Below are 23,236 nucleotides of genomic sequence, written 5' to 3' on the forward strand. Positions count from 1 at the left end.
TAAACTACTATACAGGCTTATATTTTTATACCCATAGGTTATTATAGCAGCCACTGTGTAGATGCTCTTGCTTCTTGCTGTTCGTGGAAAGAATTCACCTTTGACAGACACAAATAGACCACTTCTGTGTTTATTTTTCCTAGGGAGAATCAAAACACAGCAGGCAGGAAACTAAAGATAGACCATAGTCATGATTCCATCACAGTCCAACCTGACAAGCCAGTGAGTTTATTGGAGTTTCTTAGAGGCGCATAGACGACTCAAAGACTCTGAGGAGCTTCACAAAGAAGCTCCCTATCTGACTTCTCTGGCCAAGAAAAAACTGAAACCTGGGTGCTCTCTGCTTGATTTGCAGACAGCATGACAAGTCAGAGAGTATCTTCCAAGCAGCTAGGATGGTTAGACAGTGTTCTCTCAACAAGAGTTGTTTACTGCTTCTATAGTGTTAAGGAGAGGCATTAGAATTTTGTAAATTTGAGCTCTCTAGGACTTGAATGGTTGTTTTCTTCTTGAGTATATAGGATTCCCCACTCTCTCCTAGAAGATATGTTTCTAGTCAAAGGAAATGCTTCACAACAGGCATATGCCTTTATACCTCTCTAATGTCTTTAGCTAAAACTCTCAGCCTCTGTGGTTACTGTTTGCCTTTCAGAATCTGGCTTTTGCTGTCTTCCTCCAGGTGTGCCTTGCCTTCAGCATCTCTTCTGATGTTACATTATAGATAGGTTTAAATCTCCAGACTGCTATGGACCTACTGGTTGACTTCCCTACTCTTGTTCTTTCTCAGTATTAGTAAGACTATCAGAGAAACCATGTGTGAGTTTATATTAGTGTTTTATGTGTTTTCCATTTAAATTATTTTATTTTACTTTTTGAGACAGAGTTTCTTTGTAGTCCTAGCTGGCACAGAACTTGCTATGTAGCCTAGGCTGGCCTCATTCTCATGGACAGCTGCCTGCCTCTGCATCTCCCTCAAGTGCTTGAAATAAAAGAATGTGCCACCCTACTTAGGCTTAAATTATTTCTCAAATAAGTTCTGAAATTGTTAGAAAATCATAAAAGCCCATAAGATTAACTCATTAAAACTACAAAATCTCTAGTCCATCTATTGGAAGACCATCATTTCCAGTTTCACTTGTTCATCACCTGGCCAGAGGACCACCCCTAGGAAGGCAGGCTCATCTTAAGTAATGCTAAATAGATGGGCAGAATACTGAATGAAATAGTGACCTTTTCCCTCCTGGAATCCCTCCTCCTAATGCAGTGCTTCTGGGCCTGGCCATAGACAGGAAGATCTCTGTAAATCTTCCTACTTCTCTGAATTCTTCAGAGAGAGAAATTTCTCTCCTTTTCATCTGCATACCCTTTTCCTAAACATACTTTCTCTAGCACTTTGGGTTGCCCCAGCATCTGGTATTTCTTTACTTTTTCTCTGAAACTTCCTTGTCCCTGCCATGTGAATGTCGGTGTCCCTTGTGTCTGACCTCCTTGAATGCCCTAAACCTGCATGGCTCCCTCTGCCTCCATCCTCCACCCTAAGGCAGTTGCTGAAATTACAAGCTTGCCTGCCCTGAGGATTTTTCTGTGAATTCTAACAACATTTTCCTAAAGCTTCCATTTGGGTCCATTCTTAAATTGTTTTATGAATGAGAATAAAAACCCTCTAGACGATGATTTTTCTACCCTGTATCAAAATGAGCAGATGTGAAATCTTACTAGGAAAAATAATGAATCATTTTGAAAGTTAAATTCCCAAACTAGAAACATTTTTTTTCACAGAACTGCAGAATAAGTGTCCTGACTATATGTTAACCTGATGTAATCTAATTTGCTGTACATAAAAATATCAACAATGCATGTACATACTTATTTCTGTGGATGCAAAAGCACAACTCTCATGTCAAAAGTAATAATACATAGTTTATTCTGGAGCCAAATATGAGAGCCCATGGCCAGGGAACAGAGATTTAGATTAGCCCATATTCCATATTCCAACGTGGAAGCAGCTTCACGGCATTTTTATAGCAACAAAATAAAGTCATAAATCAAGACATTTTTCCAAAAAGACTGGCAGAAACATGAAACAAGCAATTATAGCAAAAGAGATATTTTACTTACAAACCTCAGATGCTGTCTGTTGACACTTTGACTTTGGGTTGGTGAGAGTCAAAGGATGTTAATTTGGAAGGAAAAGTAGGCAATGAGTGGTTATTTAGGAGGCTGAAGAGTGCCCAAGATAAATGATAATTAGGCTGTAGACCTGCAACATTCCAAGTATTCTACAGTCATCGAAGTTGTAATCAATTGAATGTTGAAATTTAAAATGTAAGTTTTTCTGGGAAATTTTGTTCATACTTCTTCAGGGAAAATTTTATCTATCTCTGTCTTTCCAAAGTTAAAAATTATAAAACTTGGCTGTAAGTGGTGATATACTATGTCACTGGAAGATGCTTTAAAGTGTTACATGAAGTGAGAACCTTGAACAAATATTATGTAGCAACCTTTTCCAAGCCCATTTGACATCAGCATTCCTCAGGCTGTAGATCACAGGATTAAGGGCTGGAGGCAGCACAGAATATATCACAGCAAAGAGCCTGTCTGTAATTGTTGGAGAATTAGATGATGGCTTCAGATAAACGAAACAAGCAGTTGCAAGAAAAAGAGTAAAAACAATGAGGTGTGGCAGGCAGGTGGCCAAGGCCTTGGACTGACCTTTAGTGGTAGGAATCTTCAGCACAGTCGAGAAAATGTAAAAGTAAGAGATCACAACACAGATGAAACATGACATGCCCAGACATATGGCAATTCCAAAGCTTATGTAAATGACCACCAGTGTGCCAGAGCAGGAAATGCTTAGCAATGAAGGAATGTCACAGAAGAACTGTGGGATCACATTGGAGCCACAGAAAGTTATGGAAAATGTGCCAGCTGTGTATATAGCTCCAAAGAATATACCAGTGGCCCAGGAAAAGCCCACCATCAGCACACAGGCACCATCACTCATGATGGCCTCATAGTGTAGCGGACAGCAGATGGCTACATAGCGGTCATAGGACATAGAAGTCAAGACAAACACATCTCCTGCTGAGAAAGAAGTCATTAAAAGTATCTGAAGGGCACAGCCTAGGATAGAAATGGAACTGTTGTGAGTCAGGCTATTGACAATGAAATTGGGGATTGGGACTGATACAAAGAAGACATCCAACAGGAACAAATTTTTCAGGAAGAAGTACATGGGTGTTTGAAGCTGCAGGTCCAGGGTGATGAGAGTGATGATGATGAGATTACCCATTAGAGTGGCTAGGTACATCACCAAGAAGAGAACCCCACACAAAGTCTGAATCTCCTGGACATCAGAGAACCCTCCAAGGATGAATCCGGTCAGTGCAGTGACATTGGACATAGTGGGTTCTTTTCAATGCCTGTTAGGTGATAAGAAATGAATAAAAAATTGACACTGTCTCAAAGATTTGACTACAAACAAAAATACTCTGTTGTTATTGAATTAGGAAACTACCTTAAATACCTGTACATTTGCATTAAATTTTGTTTCTTTCTCCTTCCCTCTCATCCTTGGCCTTCCCATGCATGTAGCCTTTCTCTTTCCTTCCTTCCTTCCTTCCTTCCTTCCTTCCTTCCTTCCTTCCTTCCCTCCCTCCCTCCCTCCTCCCTTCCTTCCTTTTTTTCTCTTTGTTTCTTTTTTCTTTCTTGTTTATTTCTTTTTCATAGAATTTCATATATTTGTGTTGTATTCACATAATTTCTATGGCCATGTTACCTTGAATATGCCAGATTCTCTCTCTCTCTCTCTCTCTCTCTCTCTCTTTCTCTCTCTTTCATTCAATATTTCTTTTTCCTCCTCTATCTCTTTCTCTGCTGTTTCTTTTATTCTAGAGATTTCACTTATGGCTCTATGCATGCTAAAGATTTTTTTTGGTCTTTTTGAGACAGGGTCTCCCTGTATCTCCAGCTGTCCTGGAACTCACTACATGATTTTATACCACTGACCTATAGTATCTTTTTAAATTGACAGCATTTAACATGAATAATTTTTTATTTCAATTAGACTTATTTTATGTTCACAGTATGATTTTAATAAGTTTAGGTAGGAATTTTCATGGTTTAAGGGTGTTTGTTTCCATTTAATAGTAATAAACTGTTCTTTTATGAATATTGAGTATATCAATTATCTAGAGAAAGGATTTTGAATGTGTGAACAATAAAGCCATCATAGATGGCTAAGAAAATTGGTATAAAAATTAACCCAATCATTACATAATTTGAGTATGTATCAAAAGATCACATTATCTTATATACAATTATTACTTATCAATATGAATAAATAGGTGAAAAATACAGAAAAGTAAAATACAGAATGTGTAAAAATAAAGTGCCAGAATTTCATTTAATCTTGACACAAACTTACCTCTGTATAAGATGATTATGACTTTGAAAAGAAGGAATTCTGCCAATTTACTGAACATTTCTATCAGCTAGTTTTACAACAAGTGTTATTACAAATCTTTAGAAAAACCATGAGAGATATTTAGGGGCTATTTTTCCTAAAACCATTGCTAATGCCCAACAGGTAACAGACAGCAGGATGAAAAACTTGGGATATGTCCTTTTTTTTTGTTTCTGATCAGTTGTCTTAAAGTTTGAGTCAAAGTGTTGACAATTCCGCATGTAGACATAGTTATTTTATAAGGAGTGTTCATCTCAAGCCAATAATCATGTCCCTCCAAGGCTGAAGAATGCAAGATAAAAGTAGCTAGGATATTTTGATTACTATTACTTGCCCAGTTTTACAGGGTCCCATTCCAGATCACTGGAGTATTACCAAGAATCTTTAACTGCCCTAAACCTGTCCTAAAGGGTAGACCCTTGTAGGCAGAACTCCATGGTGAAATCTACATCTCCTTTTGATGATCTTCTTAAGAAGTGATCATCAAATAGGGAACAAATTCCTCATAGCTTTTCAAATCACAAAAGTTACAGATAAACATCCTACAATGTAAATGAAGATTGCTCTTCTCAACAATAGCAGTTTCTTTAGATTAGTTTGGTATTGTCTCTCCTTGCTGTGTCAAAACTAATTTCTTTGAAGGTGGTAAGAATCTTTTTAATCAGAATTGAAGTTAAAACCAACGAGATCTGTCCACTACACCCTTAACCCCCTCCATTGGATTTCATGCATTCTGTCATATATGTTAAGGTCTATCAGTTCACGTTTCTGTACCCACACAACTCTCCACTGGAGTCTAGCAAGCCTACCTAGAATCTTTCGCTTAAAGAAGACCAACTCTTCCTCATCCAGCATAAATCAGTTGCTAATATTTCCTCAGCTAAGGTTGGGGCCTACTATGCATTTCTCCAGTTCTGTGCTGACTTTTTGTCTAATTGAGTTTGCATGGGTCTTGTGCATGCTGTCACCATTGCTGAAAGTTCAGATGCATGGAAGTCTGTTTTCTTATGCTCATGCACCAACCCTGGCACGTACAAAGTATAGCACTGTAAATATAGCCAAATATACATGGAAGGAGAGGTCATAGATCCTAGAGAAAACCCTATCTCTGTAATACCCCTAAAACAAATGTAATTTCATACTTTAGGCTAAATATTCATCCTCATCTACTCATATTTACAATTATATCATCCACCACTACTCAAAAAGCTACCTATTGCAATAGATGGAGACTGTTACAGAGTTCTAGAACTGGTTACACACAGAGAATATATGTATGACACCCAGCCCTAAGTGACACATCTGCAGTGGAACCTCTACACCTAAGGCTCATGGAACGTAGCAAAACTGGGGTGAAGTGAACACTAATGCACCCCTCCACTCTCAAAAGAGAAGCTTCCTCATGCAACATAGGGCGATGAACACAGAAAGCCGTAACTGGCCAAGGTATGGTGGATAAGGGACTGCACAGTGTGTGTCCATGGAGGGGACTCCTATTTTAAACCTTACCTAACCAGGGTTCAGGGCCCATTGTTGAAGAGAATGGCTCTTACATTTCCATCCCTTTATAATTTTGGTGATATTCTTAGTATTTCCAGTTCAGTGATATTGATTACATTCCTCTCCTGCCTTTCATCTTTATGTTTTCTGGTTGATTTCTGTGCAGATCTAAATTTCCCAATTGTTTGGGACTCCCTAAAGCCGAGCTTCCTATGGCATAGGATTCCCATAAGGTAACCACAGTAAAAATTAGCCTTTTTTAAAAAATATTTCTCCTTATCACATCATATTGACTGTAATTCACTTTTCAATATTAACTAATATGTTCTAATATATTCTTTGTATGTTCAAGCTATATTTATAGATCATTGATTGCTAAGACAAAGTTATGCTTTATTGAAAAAAGTCATATATTGAACTAAATGATAGGCACAAAAGTATAGATTTTCAGAGCAAAAACTTATTCTCCACTGGAGGAGTCAAAAGATAAACATTTTAAAATAATCAAAATAACAAAATCTCACAGATGATTACACATTTTAGGCAATAAAATCTCTGGGAGTAGAGGTTAGCTAGGTGGATGTATAAGGTTAAGGAATTGCAAGATGTTCACACCAAAATGCATAGGACAAATGTAGTAGATAAATATGTGTGGGGAAAGCACTTTTGAAAGCATATTTTTAATGTAAAATAAAGGTGAACCACATTTGGATTATTTGGGGCAAAACAGTCTGTGGTGAACTGGGAGAATGTGATGTAGAGAGATGAGAACTATGATGATAAGTCAGCCCACCCCAACCCTCAGGCTTTAGAAGTGGAGAAAGAAGGCAAGAAGGGGGAAGAAGGGTGAAGCAGTGAACATTAATTTACACTACCTTTGGTTTTTGTCCTCATTTCTGAAATATCAATTATGTATAACAATTTTTGCTTTAAAGTGTACTTAAACATTTTACCAATAGAAATTTTACCAATTTGAAATTCATACCTTAAAATAATACAGATTCTTTAACTTTCTAGGAAAAGGATCATATATCACATATATAGGAAGATTTTCTTACAGCTTCACTTGAGGAAATTTTATCATATACCATCAGTGTTTAATTTAGTGGCTGATCATCTGAAATTAACATAGAACATCTAACTATCTTTTGTAGATTCTATATTCATGACATGTAGCTACATATTTAGGCTTCTGATAAGACTCAAAGTTCTGTGCTAAACTCTTGTCATTTATTTACATAGAAGAATGTAAATATAAAGAATAAGGAAAATATTTACCTTTTGTAAAGTATCATTTGATATCATTTGAGACATAATAGAAACATTGGTCTCTAACAGGTCTTTTTAAGAAACATGGCTACCACCTTGGGATTCTCCAAAGAGAAAAGTATTTTTGGGCAGCCTTCCTTATTAAGTAGATAACTCTTCAGACAATTATGTGTATAATAATTGGTGATTTATGGAGACAAGATTTTTCAGTGCCAAGAAAACACAGTGGAATAGATCATGAAGAACATGCCCATGTTTTTCAGAAATAAATTCATTATCCATTCTCTTTGTTAAATGCAGCGTAGAGCTATAGATAACATTAAAATTGTAAACAATATTTACAATATATAAAATCTGAGAATTTTTCTTAATGACTCTTGATGTGCACTCCTTTATTAGTTACCATTGTCCTTCTGTGAAAAAAATACCTGAAAATAACCAATATAAAGATGAATGGTCGATTTTGACACATAGTGTGAAGGTACAATTAATCATAGGAGAGAATGCGTGGTCACAGGATCAGGGAGGAGGGCTGTTCACAGTGCACCTACTGTCAGCAGAAAAAGACAAATGCTAACAACTGTGGTTTCTGGTATAGTCATTTCTGCCGCCACAGTTGTCTTCACCCCTTCAGGCCCCAGACTCAGCTGGAGCTGGACTCCGGCATGACAGCCTGGTCACTGGATCATGAAGGAGGGCTGTTCACATTGTACCTACTGTCAGAAAGCAGAAAAAGACAAATGCCAAGACTCGGATGGAACTCTGCTTCTTCCTTTTTTTTCTGCTGTTTGGTGCATCTTTCCACCTCAGTCAAGCATCTTTGGAGATGCCCTTATAGACACATCCAAATTCGTTTTACCAAAATGATTCCAAATACCCTTAATGACAATAAAGATTAACTACCTCAGCTCCAAATAAATCACTCTTAAAACATTATACCATTTATCCTTAAAGTACCATGTTTATTTCATAATGCAAAATGCATTTAGTACATCTGCAAATGTTCCCAAAGCCTTACCAGTTCGAGCATGGTTCACAATTCTATTGTCCATAGGACTAGATAGATAACTTAGTGGTTAAAAGTGGTATTGCTCTTGCAGAAGATTCAAATTCAGTTCTTAATACCCTTGTTGGAATGCCTGTAACTTCAACTTCAGGGGATCAAATGCCCTCTTCTGATTCCAGTGGGCACCTGCAATTACATGCACACACCCACTTATAGACAGACAGAGAGAGAGATGGGGCAGGGGAGAGGGAGAGAGAGAGAAAATGAAAAATTAAATATTTGAAAAAAATCTATGGTCCAATATTTTGAAATTTTTCAAAGCACTTTTTAATCATGAGACTCTGTAAGATCAAGAAGTGAATTACATATTTCATATAGACAATGTCAAGGAGTAAATATTCCCATTCCGAAAAGGAAGAAGGAGGAATACCAGGGAAAGATTGACGATTAGGTCAAAGTAAAAGTAGAACCCAACAGAAAAAACATGAAAATTTAGTTCTCTATTTCAAATATAAGGTTTCTGATGGAATCATCTACATTCCCATATCCTTGAGCAGCCCTACTCCTCCAGGTCTGCAACTTATAGCACATGTGATCTCTCACTTTAGCTGACTCTACTATATGTCTATGGCTTTCTTTGGTGAATGGCCCGTGATTTTGATATTACCTACATTCTGTGGTCTTCATTTTATTTTAGGATTCACCTTCCCAGTTGCATGCAATGGTCTCTGGGGGTGGCTTTGCAGAGAATCTGTCTGTACATTTCATCCATTTCCTGGCTTCAGAAGCTCTCTGGATCCTTATATAAGTATACATGATACTCTTATTCTAGTATTTTCAATGCCTACAAAACCATTATCACATGGAGGACACTGACACTGGAACATTCTACAGTGAGCTCAGGATGTAGCTTGGCTCTTGGACAAGAGTGTAATGGTCTCACCATGCTTTTGATCCTGATAATGAGGAAATATTTACCTATGTAGGCATTTTGCAACAGAAAGCTTCTAAGGCATTCTCAGTTTATAACCTCTTGTTTTTTCACTCTTTTTTAATTGAGATTTTCAAATTTCATACATTTTCCAATCCAATCCAGACCCCCTCCACCATACATGCCTCCCCCATTCCCTCCTATCCTCTGATCGAACACTATGCATTCTGCCATACACACTGAGTCCTATTCATTTAGGTGTTTGTAGCCAAATGTCCTTCAGTGTAAATGCATCCATTGAAGTCTGATCAGTCCATCCAGTGGTCATATATCAGTCATATTCTCCCTCACCCAGCAGCTCCCTCACCCAGCAGCAATCAGTCTCAAACAGTTCTCAGTCTAGGGCTGGCCCACCACAGAATGCAGTGCTGGATAAAAGAGAACTCCCTTATAGTGATAAACATGCTGGACAGCATTCACCAAAGAAGCTTCTTTTTGCAAAAGATGGAGGCTACTGCAGAGTTGCACATCTGGTTAGGCACAGAGAACATACACTTTGGAGATTCCCAGTACTAGGTGACACATCTATAGTCCAATCTCTACAACTAGGGCTTATGAAACATAGCAGAATAAGGGGTATAGAGAGGGCTAATGAATCCCTCAACTCTCATCAGTGATATTTTCATGTACATCAGTGTGCGATGTACACAGAAAACCACAACTGGCCAAGTTTTAGAGAATAAGAGAGTGTAGAGTGTACTATGAGACTCCTATATAAAACTTCACCCACCCACAGTTCAGGGACCATTGTGGAAGAGGAGGCAGAAAGATTGTAAGAGCCAGCACTGGTTCATGAACTCAGGGAGGCAGAGGTCTCTAGGCTACTGCAGGCTTGCTCATGTGAGCCTGTGGCAATGGTGGAGTCGAGCATGGGACCCATGTAAGCTCAATTAAACAAGGGCCCAAAGGGGAGTTGAGAAATAGCATCTCTTCTTTCAATGAATTTACCTTTTCATAAGTTGCTGGGTGGGGTTTTGCTTTCAATGGATCTTCCTATGTCTTAGTGCAAAAAATGATGTTTCAGTTTAATGGCATCAATTTATTTGGCACTTAAAGTTGCTTTGTCATTTCTCTTATTGTCTAGAACTTCAATCTTGTTCATGCTCCTTTTCCTACCAAATTGGCACATTTTTATTATCTTTCTAATCATTGGCCTGAGTAAAAGTGGGATTGTGCGGCTGGGAGGGGAGGAGCAAAGGACATACAGGGAATAATGGGGTGGGATAGAGGGAACTCAGGGGGCAGTTTATGGGGGAAGGTAGGGAAAATGGGGTGATTAGACTGAGGAGAAGGAGGAAGTTTGGACAGGGGGAGAGGAGAGATGATTGAAGCTTGGGAGGTGTTGACAAGCCAGAAGTAAATTAGTTGACTCAGGACTCCTCTTAGAAATACACATACAGTGTCTGAACATTAGTGCATATGTATACCTGGGGCCTGTATGACAAGGAGCAGAGTGCCAGACAGGAGAGACTTCCTTATAACTGGTTGGTTAAAGTAGTCCAAGAAACACCCAAGATAACACAGGCTAATGCCAGAGCCCTTGGTTATCTCCCAGAACTCAAAGACAAAACCCTGATGTTGAAGACAGTACATACTTTGAACACCTAACTTAGAACAATGGCCAGGAACTGACCTGGAGACCTCCCTGAAAACTAGCTTTCATAGATTTGGAGGATAGTATGCAAGCTATTAAAGGGGAAAATGAATCAATGATCCAACCCAGCCCTGTAGCCTAATAACCTTAATGACTGACACAGCAAACTACCTCTATTGGTACAGTGTGGCACTGTTATCTGGGGGGAGGGGTGCAGTCACTGCCAGCGGCGGCCTCTCTTCCATTCTCGTGGGTGCTGCTCCTTCGTTCTCATGGGTGTGGAGGCTTCTCCTTCGCTTGCCCTGGATTGAGGCTGCTCTTCTTCCTGCCCTGGGCTGAGAAAGCTCTTCTGCTTGCCCTCTGCTGCCTCCTGTCATCACCGCTTCTGCCAGGTCCTGGACCCCAGGGATGGTGAGGAGACTGTGTCAGCGGAGCTGCATTTAGACATAGGAGACCAGGTTCAGGGACACAGGTCTGCTTTATTGCAGGAAGGCACAAGCTTATACGGGGTAGTGGTCAAATCACAGCACAGCAAGTTGGATACCTCATTAGCATAACAGGTTTAGAGTCCAATCGCCATACAGCAAGTAGTATACCTTATTAGCATAATACGTTTAGCGTCCTATTAGCATAAAAGACTTAACATCCTATCACAGAATAGAGAGTAGGGTGCCTCATTAACATACTGGGTTTCAGATTACAGAGCCTGGGTTCCTGGAAACCATGTGACCCTGACAGTTGCAATATCTAAGTGTTGCAATTTTCTATTCCAAGGGTGGTGGTTAGGGAGTGGTGAGCTCTAGGCATCAGTCTCATGATCTGCCAATGGGAGTAAATGTCACAAGGCATTCCTTGTGGCTCCAGCAGTTGGGCCATTGCCTTGGGCCTGCTGTATGGTTGTCAATAAGGCTTTCACCCTAGGCTCAAGACTATGTCCCACATTGGGGCATCAATAGCTATCTAATTGGACTTAAAATCCTCTTAATGGGAGTGAACTCATGGGTTGCACTGCAGTTATCGACAAATATACAGGGTTCGACAGATCACAGATCCTAGAGAAAACCTCATCTCTATCATATTTCAAGCAAGTGAAATTTCTTACCATATGCTAAATATGGATTCTTATATTTATAGATACATATACTGTACACCATTCATAAAAGAAGCTACTTTTTGCAACAAATTGAGGCTACTATAAAGTTCTACAACTGGCCACACAGAGACTATATGTGTGTGAGAGATGCCCAGTCCTAGGTGATGTATCTACAGTGAAGCCCCTACACCAAAAGCTTATGGAACACAGCAGAATAGGGGTTGGAGAGAATACTAGTGCATCCCTCAGCTCTCACCAGTGAAGCTTTCTTATACAACAGAGTGTGAGTCATACAGGAGGCCACAACAGGCTAAAGTTAAAAGAATGAAAGACTACAGAGTGTGTGTCCTTCCAAAGAACCCTTATACTAAACCCCACCCACCCATGGCTCAGGGACCATTACAGAAAAGGAGGCAGAAAGACTGTAAGAGCCAGGGTGGATAATAAAAATAGGTAAACAGAAGCATTCAGGTAACTGGAAACTTGCTCCTGTGAACTTGTGGCAATGGTAGCATCATGCACAAGACCCATGTTGTTTCAATCAGACAAGGTCTCAGCCTGGAGCAGTCAAAATGAATGATGGGCTGGCCCTAGCTTGACAATGGTTGGAATGCTGATTGCTGCTGTGTGATGGAGAGTAGACCTTTCTTAAGATCTCTAGATAGACTGACTCAACTCCAATGGATGAACTTGTATTGAAGGACATCTGGGTACAAATGCTTGATTGGATATGTCTTAACATGTATGGCTGAATGAATGAGGTGTTGTTGGGGGTTGCAAAGGACATGGATGTGGAAGGGGATGTAAATCTGATTAAGAACTGTTGCATGAATTTTAATATATATTTTAAATAATTTATTTATTATTTTTATTTTATGTGTATGTTTGTTACACCTGCATGTAAGTGCACTTATGTCATGCAATGCCCACGGAGGACGGAAGAAGATGTCGATCCCCTGGAACAGAAGTTACAGACAGTTGTTAGCTGTCATGTGGGTGCTGGGATTCAAACCTGGGTCTTCTGAAAGGACTGTCATGTGGGAGACAGGCTTGAGCCTAGGGTGAAAGTCTTATTGAGAGCCATACAGCAGGCCTGAGGTAATGGCCTGACTGCTGGAGCCACAAGGAAGGCCTTGTGACATTTTGCTACCATTGGTAGATCGTGAGACTGATGCCTAGAGCTCACCACTCCCTAATCACCACCTTTGGAATCAAGGTATCCTACTTGATGTACTGTGATAGGATGCTAAACCTGTTATGCTAATAAGGTATCCTACTTGCTGTGCTGTGATTGGATCACTATCCCTATATAAGCTTGTGCCTTCCTGCAATAAAGCAGACCTGTGTCCCTGAATCTGGTCTCCTGTGTCTGAATGCAGCTCCGCTGACACAGTCTCCTCACCAGCCCTGGGGTCTGGACCAGACAACTGATCGGAGGAACTAAGAGAGCAGGAGAGCAGCCATAGCTGGAGGAGAGCAGACACAGCCAGTGGCCACACTGGCAGCATTCTTAACCACTGAGACATCTATCCAGCCCCCCAATTAAAATATTTTAAAAAATCAAAGTAGGGTCCAAGCTGCTCCTTCAGATTTCTCCCAGAACTATGTTCACTGAAATTTTCTCTTGGAACTCTTCTGTCTGGAACAAAGGCCTTGTTCTCTCTTTGTTAAAACAATGCATCAAGGTTGATATGGGGAATGAATAATCTATTCTATCATCTTTTCATAAGCTTTTTCCCTGTTTGACCCCTTTGGAGCAGAAGGGCATGCATGACCAAAAATAGATCTTTTTAATATAAACCTACTAGATTTTAGAAACATAAATGAAATAATTCCTTGCTTCCAATGAATAGTCACTGTTTTCTGTGCTTGATATTTTCATAACTCTCTCTCTCTCTCTCTCTCTCTCTCTCTCTCTCTCTCTCTCTCTCCCTCTCCTCTCTCACAGACACATGCACACTCACATTATTCTGACTTTGGGCATGGAAGGCTCAGAAGTGATTAATGATATTTTTTAGGCTACAAAAGGATCCCAAGACACAACAAGCTTGTTTATATCATAAATAAGTGGAGATAGTATTAAAAGATCACAAAACATAAGATTCAATTTGGTTAGAGTTTAGGTAAGATTCCCTTTGCCCAGAACTATCATTCAGAGCCTGTCTCCCCTGCCACACCCACACACTTATTTTTTTTAAAAATAAGCACCATGTTACTTGTAACAGAAGTTATTCCCAGAAAAGCTATTCCTACAAGATTGAAGTCAGGTCAGTCAGGCATAATGGGAACACTTTCCCATAAATATGTACTTATAGTCAAGTGACACAAGTGGAAGGATTACACACACACACACACACACACACACACACACACACACACACACACATACACGTAATCTGATCGAGGGTTGAAAAAACCGCATAGCATATTGCTCAGGGGATTTGCTGCTTGCAGTGATTTTGAAGACCCAGGGTATACCCCAGAAGGCTGATTTCCTTCATTTCCTGATTAGATGATTTGTCTCATTTGTGATAGGATAATGAGGGAGGTAGACATTTTCTCAAACCATGACTCCCAGTCGATTAGTTTTTTTACAAAGTAACTACAAAGCTTTGCTAATATAACTAAAAGTTTGTTTACATCATGAAAATTTCATAGAAAACTCTATGATTTGCTAGAATAATTAAATATAGAATACAATTATTCTTGTGAAACATCCGATTCTAGATTATATGGTTAATAAAGATAAATATTTTGTGTTTGAAGATACTGGTAAACAACCCAAAAGAAATCTACCATAAAATGATTTTTTTTCTACAGTTGTAATAGGTTCCATAGAATCTTTCCATACATATGTGGAAAAAATTCACCTTCACATAATTAGAAGTAGTGCTATCCTAGATTGCAGGAATTCAGTTGACAGACACATATGGACCACTGCTGTGTTAAGATTTCCTGGGGAGAAGCAAAACATAGCAGACAGGAAAGCAAAGATAGACCAAAGTCTTGATTCCATCACAGTCCAACTTGGTGAGCCAATGAGTTTATTGTAGTTTCTTAGGACAAGGGCATGGAAGACTCAAAGGCAGCCTCACCAAGAAGTTCCTTATCCCCCTTCCCTGGCCAACCATTGCTGAAATCTCCCTAAAACTGCATCCCTGGTATTCTCTGCTTGATTTACAAGAAGAATGACAGATCAGGGAGTATCTTCCAGGCAGCTAGGATGTTCAGACAGGCTCCTTCCCATACCAGTTGTTTACTGCTTCTATAGTTTTTAGGAGAGGCATTAAAATTTTTAAAATTGAGGCCTCTAGAACTTGAAAGTTTGTTTTATTCTGAGTCTCATATGCTTCCCCACTCTTTCTTGGACGGAATGTTTATATTCAAAGGAAATTGCTGCACCATATGAATACAGCTTTTTATTCAAAGGAAATTGCTGAACCATATGCATACAGGTTTAGACCTCACCACTGTCTTTATGCTAATAATTTCAATATCTGAGGTTATTGTTTGTCTTTCAGAACTTGGTTTTTGTTATCTTCCTCCAGGTGTGTCTTTGCTTCAAGCATCTCTTCTGATGCTACTTTATATATTGTGTTAAATCTCCAGAATGTTGTGTACCTAGTTGTTGCCGTTTCTACTGTTGTTCTTCCTCAATAGTAGAAAAACTATCACAGTACATGACTTTATGTTAGTGGTTGGTACACTGTTCTTTAAATTTTTTTTTGAGACAGAGTTTCTTTGTAGTCCCAGCTGGCCTAGAACTTTCTATGTACACCATGCTGACCTCAAGCTCATGGAGCTCTGCCTTCCTCTGCCTCTGCCCTGATGTTCTGGGGATAAAAATGTGTGCCACCACAATCATGATTACATTATTTATTAAGTGAATGAACCAGAAAGAATGAGTTTGCAAATTCTTAGAGTAACATAAAGTTCCATTAAGGTTACCTGATCAAGATTATAAAATTTCTAGTTTATCCATTAGAAAACCTACGTTTTCAATTTCATTGTTTAATCACCTGGTCATAGGACCATCCATAGGAAGGCAGGTTAATATTAAGTCATGCTAACTAGATGGGTGGAATACCTAATGCATTAATGAGATAGTGAACTTTTTCTGCCTGGAATCCTGCCTCCTAGTGCAGTGCTTCTGGACCCAGCCACAGACATGCGTGTCTCTATAAGACTGCCTATTTTTCTGAATTCTTCAGAAAAGCACAATCTCTTCTTTTTTCCTTCACATCCCTTTTCTAAGCATGCTTGCTCTAATGCTTTGGATTGCCCCAGGACCTTCTTTTTTTCCTCTGAAGCATCCATCTCCCTGCCATGTGGATGCCAGTACCACACGTGTCTGACCTCCAAGCAGGCTCTAAACTTGCAGGGTTTCTTCGTTTTTTCCTTGTCCCCACCATTCATCTCCTCTGCTCTTTCTCCCTTGTACTAAAATAAGCAGATCTGAAATCTTACCAGGAAGAATAACCAATCATTTGAAAAGTTGTACTACAAAATTCAAATATTATATCAAAGAATTGCAAAATGAGTATGTTGATTTTATATGTTAACTTGATACAATCAAATTTTCTGGCCATAAAAATATTAACAATTCTCTTATGTTCTTACTTCTGTGAATGCATTAAAACAATTCTCATCTCGAAGGGATAAGACATAGTTTATTCTGGAGCCAAATATGAGTGAGCATGGCCAGGGAACAGAGATTCAGATTGGTTCATATCCAAATTCCAATGTGGAAGCAGTTTCATGGAGTATTTATAGTAACAAAACAAAGAAAAGTTGTAAATCAAGACACTTTACAAAAACAATGGTGGAAACATGAAATAACAATTATAGTAAAAGAAATCTAAGCTATAGATCTCAGACACTGATGACAGTCAGCCTTTAGGTTGGTGAGAGCTAGGGGTTTGTTAATTAACACACTCCAAAAAGTTTTTATATGTTAGTCACAGGATGCTTAATTAGAAAAAAAATAGCCAAAGACTGGGTATTTAGATGGTCAAAGATGAATGATAATTAGACTCTTGTAGATGCCAAACAGTCTACAATCATTGAAGTTCTAATCAATTGATCAGCCTCTGTGGAATGTTCCATTTTAAAATGCAGGCTTTTCTGAAAACTTTTGTTCACATTTCCTCAAGAAAAATTTAATCTATCTCTGTCTTTCCAAAGCTGAAAATTATAAAACTTGGCTGCAAATGGTGATGCACTATGCCACTGGAAGATACTTTAAAGTTTTATAAGAAGTGAGACCCTTGAACAAATATATAACAATCTCTTCAAAGCCCATTTGACATCAGCATTCCTCAAGCTGTAGATCACAGGATTAAGTGCTGGAGGCAGCAAAGTGTATATCAAAGCAAGCAGCCTGTCTGTAATTGTTGGAGAATTAGATGATGGCTTCAGATAAACAAAACAAGCAGTTGCAATGAAAATAGTGAAAACAATGAGGTGAGGCAGGCAGGTGGAAAAAGCTTTGGATTGACCTTTAGTGTTAGGAATCTTCAGCACAGTCGAGAAAGTGTAAAAGTAAGAGATCACAACACAGATGAAACATGACATGCATAGACACAGACCAATTCCAATACTTGTATAAATGACCACCAGTGTACCAGAGCAGGAAATCCTCAGTAATGAAGGAATGTCACAGAAAAACTGTGGGATCACATTGGAGCCGCAGAAAGGCATGGAAAATGTGCCAGCTGTGTATACAGCACCAAAGAATGCACCAGTGGCCCAGGAAAAGCCTGCCATCAACACACAGAGATCATCACTCATGATGGACTCATAGCGTAGGGGACAGCAGATGGCTACATAGCGGTCATAGGACATGGCAGTCAGGATAAATATCTCTCCCACTGAGAAAGAAGTCATTAAAAGTATCTGGAAGGCACATCCTAGGATTGAAATGGAGCTGCTATGAGTTAGGCTATTGACAATGAAATTGGGGATTGGGACTGACACAAGGAAAACATCCAACAGAGACAAATTCTTTAGGAAGAAGTACATGGGTGTTTGGAGCTGCAGGTCCAGAGTGATGAGAGTGATGATGAGGAAATTACTCATTAGTGCTGCCAGGTACAGCACCAGGAAGACCACTCCGCACAAAGTTTGCAGTTCCTTGACATTGGAGAACCCCAGAAGGATGAACTGGTTAACTGCAGTGACATTGGGCATTGTGGGTTCTTCTCATTGCCTGCCAGGTTATGAGAAATGAAGAAAAACTTGACACATTCTGAAAGAATTACACTGATAATCAGAGACACTAAGTGGAAATAATGTCAGGAAACTACTTTATACTTTTTAACCACTTTAAGCTTTACCTACAATTCTCTTTCAATCCTTTCTTCCTCTCATACCTACACCATCCACACCATCTCCTCTTTCACTTTAAAGCTTATTTATTTCTAAAAATTATTTATTTTTTATGTGTATGAATGTTTGTCCTTCCTGTATGTACATGCACTCATGTCGTGGACTGTCTTTGGAAGCCAGAAGAGGGTGTCAAATGCCCTGGAACTAGAGATAGAGATCATTGTTAGCTCCCATAAGCATGCTGGAAACAAAACCCAGGTCCTCTTTACAAAAGCTGCCAGTCTTCTTAACAACTAAACCATCTCTCCTGCTCATTAATGCCTTTTTACTATTCCTTTCTTTTTCCCTTGCTATCCTCTCTTCTTCTTTCTATCTCTTTCTCATCTGTCTTTCATCCTATGAGATTTACTTACTGCCTTTTTTTGTTGTTGAGAACGTGTTCTGGCACTGAGTTACACACCTCATATTTATGTTTGAAAATGAAAAATAACATTTATGTTTAATTATTTTAATTATTTTGTTTATAGAATTTTGAAAGAAAAATAAGAATTTTTCATGTTTGATGATCATTTCATTTCCACTTAAGTTGCAATAAATTGTTGGTTTATGATTACTGAATATATGTCAATTCTTAGAAGATAAGATTTTGAGTGTCTGAACAATAAGGGCAGTAGAAATGTTCAAGGTAATACATATGCAAACTACCCCATACATATTATAAAAATGTGTCAATGCAATACATTATTCCTATAATGTATACAATTATTGGGTCTGTATAATTAAATAAATGGAAAAACAGAAATATATAATTTAAAATATAAAATGGAAGACTTGCATTCATTCTTGTAGCCTCATCCTTACCTGACCATAGGTGGGTACCTTTAGTCAAAACAGAAATTTGTACTAATTTATTGAGCATTTGTGTCAACTGTTATTGTATTATATTTAATTACAATATTTTATAAAAAATGTTATAGAGACATATGTGTTGCTTTTCCTAAACCTTTTAACTATTCACTTGAAACTTCACATGCTCATTGAGTAACAAACTGCAGGACAATAGTTTTATATCTCTCCCTTCATTTTGTTTGTTTCCTTTGTCTTAATCTTTGGATCAGAGCATTGCTCAACTTGCATTTAGTTATACTTATTCAATAAGAGCTCACATAATGTTTGTAATCATCTTCCTTGAAACTGAAGACAAGAGACAAATAGATCTATTGAATATACTTGATCCTGGTTTCAGTGAAAATGTTTCAAGTTTTTCTCCATTTAACATGACCTTGATTGTGGGCTTGTATTATAATGCCTTTATTATGTTGAGATATGTCTCCTATACCCTTAAATGTGCCAAAATTTTTGTTGTGAAGGAAAGTTTGATTCACATTATCCCAGACACCCCTCAATCATTAAAGGACATCGCTATTGTTTCTGGTTGCCCACCAGATCACAATAATAAGACCCTATTCCTGAAGATACTACATATATTGATCATAGGACATAGAGATACCAAGTAGTTACTGACTAAAAAGCTTCCTCACTGTAGTCTAGCTATCTTAGTAATGGAAGATGCCAAGTGATATTCTTGGTAAAAATAAATAATAAAGAGCTGTGAACCATGTGAACTGTCAAAATGAGCAACATGTCAAGATGTGTCTATGGGTGTACTAGTGACACAAATGTTATCAAGATAAAAAAACATTTTCTGATTGGATTTAGGCTTATTCCTTAGGTAAAACATGTGTGGTACCGCAAATCTGGTACCTATGGATGGGGAGGTCATAGGCCTCAGGATTGACCCTACTTCTATTATTTTGCTAAAGAGACATATTATCAAAGAACTCTCTAAATTTATATCTCTCTAACTATAGATTACTGAAGTGCTGAGACCTCATCAGAGAATTGTCTTTGTGAAGTGTATCAGTAGTTGTCACCAGAGTTCTCTTGGGGTCTCTTGTGCTATCAGGCAAACCACATAACATATCTTTATGTGCATTTATTATTGTTGTGGGGGTGGAGAGGAGAGTGACTTACAGGGAAATGAGAACCCGTTGTCTAGCCCTGCGCTTAGCTCTGCACTGCTCCTTGGCTCAGAGCACCATATCAGACTGCTCCATTCTATGCCCATAGTCACCTCTAGCTTTTGCCCGCACCTCAGGGGCCAGCAGTTTCACCCAAGGTACATAAGTGCCAGGACATTCTGCCCTTGAGTATGCTGCTATGCGTTCCTCATGTCTGTCGTCATGCCCTACCTGTGGCTCAGGGCTTCCATCCCAAGATGGCCCCCAGCTGCACCTCAGTAGCTCATCCCCCATGGCAGGCCCCATCCCTCAGGAGAACCAGCCACCTGGGAGACAGTACTTAACAGAAAAACTCACAACTGGTGGAAGTGAAGAGAATAAATGTCTGCAAAATACCAAGCAACAAATAAGACATCTATATCACACCCTCCCTAGGCTTCATGGAACCTCATGGAATGGGGCACCAAAAGACTATAAGAGCCAGAAGGCAAGGAGGACCAGAAAAAAGGCTTTTTCTTCTGCACATGACAGGTGACAGAATTATTGCACTCATGATCTCATTTTCTTGCAGAAGACCTGATGAGATCAAGCCAGTCTCACTCTAGCATTGAGTTGGGTCATGATCCCCCATCCCAAAATAGGAGCTATGGAGAGTTAATGGATCCTGAGGGAGGGAGAATCAATTTTCTTTAAACATTTGGCTCCTGGTAGATGACCATGATCTAGTGGATGGCCCAACACCCAGAACAAATTGGAGCAAATTGATTATTAAATTGAAAACAATGAGTGCTCAGGCTTCCCTGCTGGCTAGTAGGGGCCTGGAGATCCCTGATTTGGGACCACCTGAAGGCCCTCCCAGTGATCCAGGACTTAGGATTTCCTGCTGACTTGTAGGGAGCTGAACATCCTTTTGTGTCTCCTCTCCTTGGACCTTGAAACTATTCCTCAGAGGCTTGAAGTGTGTTTAGTAAGTGAGAGCTGTGAGAGCTCCTGAGTGTCCTCACTGGATTCATCTGGTCCCTCCAATATAAAATCAAAAGAGAGAACATGAAGCCTAGTCCAACTAACTTTTCATACTCAGTCAGAAAGCAACTAAGATACATCAATATTGCACACAGCATCAAATTTCAACTCAACAAATGTAGGCTTGAGATCCATACAACAATCTCAAGCAGAAAAGAAATCCACATGTCAAAATCACAATGATAAGATAATAATATGAAAAACCAAAATGATATGTCCCACCAAATACCACCAGTCTTATTGAAGAGTTTTACAATGAGAACTACCTAGAGGTAACCCAGTACACAGAATTTAAAAGAATAATCATAAACATGATCAAACAATTCAACAAATTTAAAAAATACGCAAGCAAACAACTTAAAGAATTAAGACATTAGAGATCAACTTCTGACTGAACTCACGAAAGAGCTGGAAATAGTGAAGAAAAATCAGGCTGAAATAAAGAATGAAGGGAAAACTCAACAAACCAATTAGAAATTACAGGAGAAAGTCTCTCCAATAGAGTAAATGAATTGGAAAGCAGAATATCAAAAACTGGACTATCAAGTTGAAGAATTGAACTCCTGAAGCAAAGAATATGAAAAAAAATTAAAGCACAGAAATCAAATATGCAAGGAATGTGGGATAACATGAAAATAACAAATTTATTCATCATAGGCATAGAGAAAGGAGAAGAATCCCAGGTCATTGACGTTGATCTTTACTTATAGAAGAAAATTTCCATAAATTAAGAAAAGACATATCCTTAAAGGTACAGAAGGCACATAGAACACCAAGTAGACAGGACAAATAAAGAAACTCTCCATTCATATCATACTAAAACCACTAAATATACAGAGAAAATATTGAAAGCTGCAAGAGAAAAAATGAGTCAGATATAAAGGAATACTCATCAGAAATACAGCTGACTAATCAATGAGAACTGTGAAAACCAGAAGAACCTGGACCAAAGTATAAGATGTTCTAAATGATCATGCTTGCCAACCCAGAATACGTTACCCCAAAAAACCTGTCAATTGCACTTGAAGGGAAAATAAAATTCTTCCATGACAGGAATAGACTGAAAGAATTCATAGCCACTAAAACAGCCCTACAGAGAATATTTGAAGCAGTACAAAGAAAGGACTGAAGAAAGAACTATACCCAAGAGGCAACAGAAAGAAAGTAAAGGGAGGTATAATTGTGTAACACATTTAGACCAAGGATGAAAACAGAAATTAAAAAAAATAGAAACTAATGTACATCTTTCAAAAACAACTTTAAAAATAAATGGCTTCATTACCCAAGTAAAACAACATGAGTAAGCTTAACGTATTGGGAAACAAAATCCATCCTTTCATTATCTTCAAGAAAAATAATATCTTTCAAGGACAGACACTTAGTGTGAAAAGATGTTAAAAATATTGTAAGCAAATGCCACAAATATACAAGCAAGTGCTGAAATTCAAATATCAAACAAAATAGACTTCAAGTTAAAATTAATCAGAAGTGGTAAAGAGTTTCACTTCATTCTAATCAAAGGAACAATTGACTGAGAAGATATTACAATCATTAACAAATATGCCCCCAACTCTAATGCAGCCAATTTCATAAAAACAGTACTATAGGACAATAAGACACAGATTAACCCCAACTCAGTATTACTGGGTTTCTTTGAGACCCCATTATCTCGAATAGACAGGAAAACTTGACTAGGAATAAACAGAAAGAGACATCTGAATTAAATGATTATTACTATTACTGAATAAATGAGTCTAAGAGCTGATTCTTTGAAAAGATAAACTAGATATATAGACCCTTAGCCCAGATAACCAAAAGGAAGAGCAAATACAAATCAACAAAATCAGTGATTGAAGACCAAACACCACAACAGGCACCGAAGAAAAAAAAACCCAAAAAACAAACAAACAAAAACCCCAACAACCAGAACATAAGGGAATCCTTTAA

The 23,236-nt window shown here is 38.6% G+C and overlaps 2 protein-coding genes across 2 annotated transcripts; both read right to left on the reverse strand.

Annotated features, from left to right (window-relative positions):
* Positions 1–2,452: 2,452 nt before the first annotated feature.
* LOC103750356 (olfactory receptor 14A2-like) lies at positions 2,453–3,403 on the reverse strand. Its single transcript, XM_008853411.1, has one exon. The coding sequence runs from the start codon at positions 3,401–3,403 to the stop codon at positions 2,453–2,455; it is 951 nt and encodes a 316-aa protein (XP_008851633.1).
* Positions 3,404–17,159: 13,756 nt separating this feature from the next.
* LOC103750357 (olfactory receptor 14A2-like) lies at positions 17,160–18,107 on the reverse strand. Its single transcript, XM_008853412.1, has one exon. It carries the CDS (start codon positions 18,105–18,107, stop codon positions 17,160–17,162), a length of 948 nt encoding a protein of 315 aa, XP_008851634.1.
* Positions 18,108–23,236: the final 5,129 nt, after the last annotated feature.

The sequence above is a fragment of the Nannospalax galili genome, unplaced genomic scaffold, assembly GCF_000622305.1.
Source record: "Nannospalax galili isolate Female #2095 unplaced genomic scaffold, S.galili_v1.0 scaffold627, whole genome shotgun sequence".
NCBI classification, from domain to species: domain Eukaryota; kingdom Metazoa; phylum Chordata; class Mammalia; order Rodentia; family Spalacidae; genus Nannospalax; species Nannospalax galili.

Bases quoted from the DNA above. Each gene is read 5' to 3' on its own strand.
- LOC103750357 (XM_008853412.1), bottom strand. From the start codon at position 18,107: ATGCCCAATGTCACTGCAGTTAACCAGTTCATCCTTCTGGGGTTCTCC.
- LOC103750356 (XM_008853411.1), bottom strand. From the start codon at position 3,403: ATGTCCAATGTCACTGCACTGACCGGATTCATCCTTGGAGGGTTCTCT.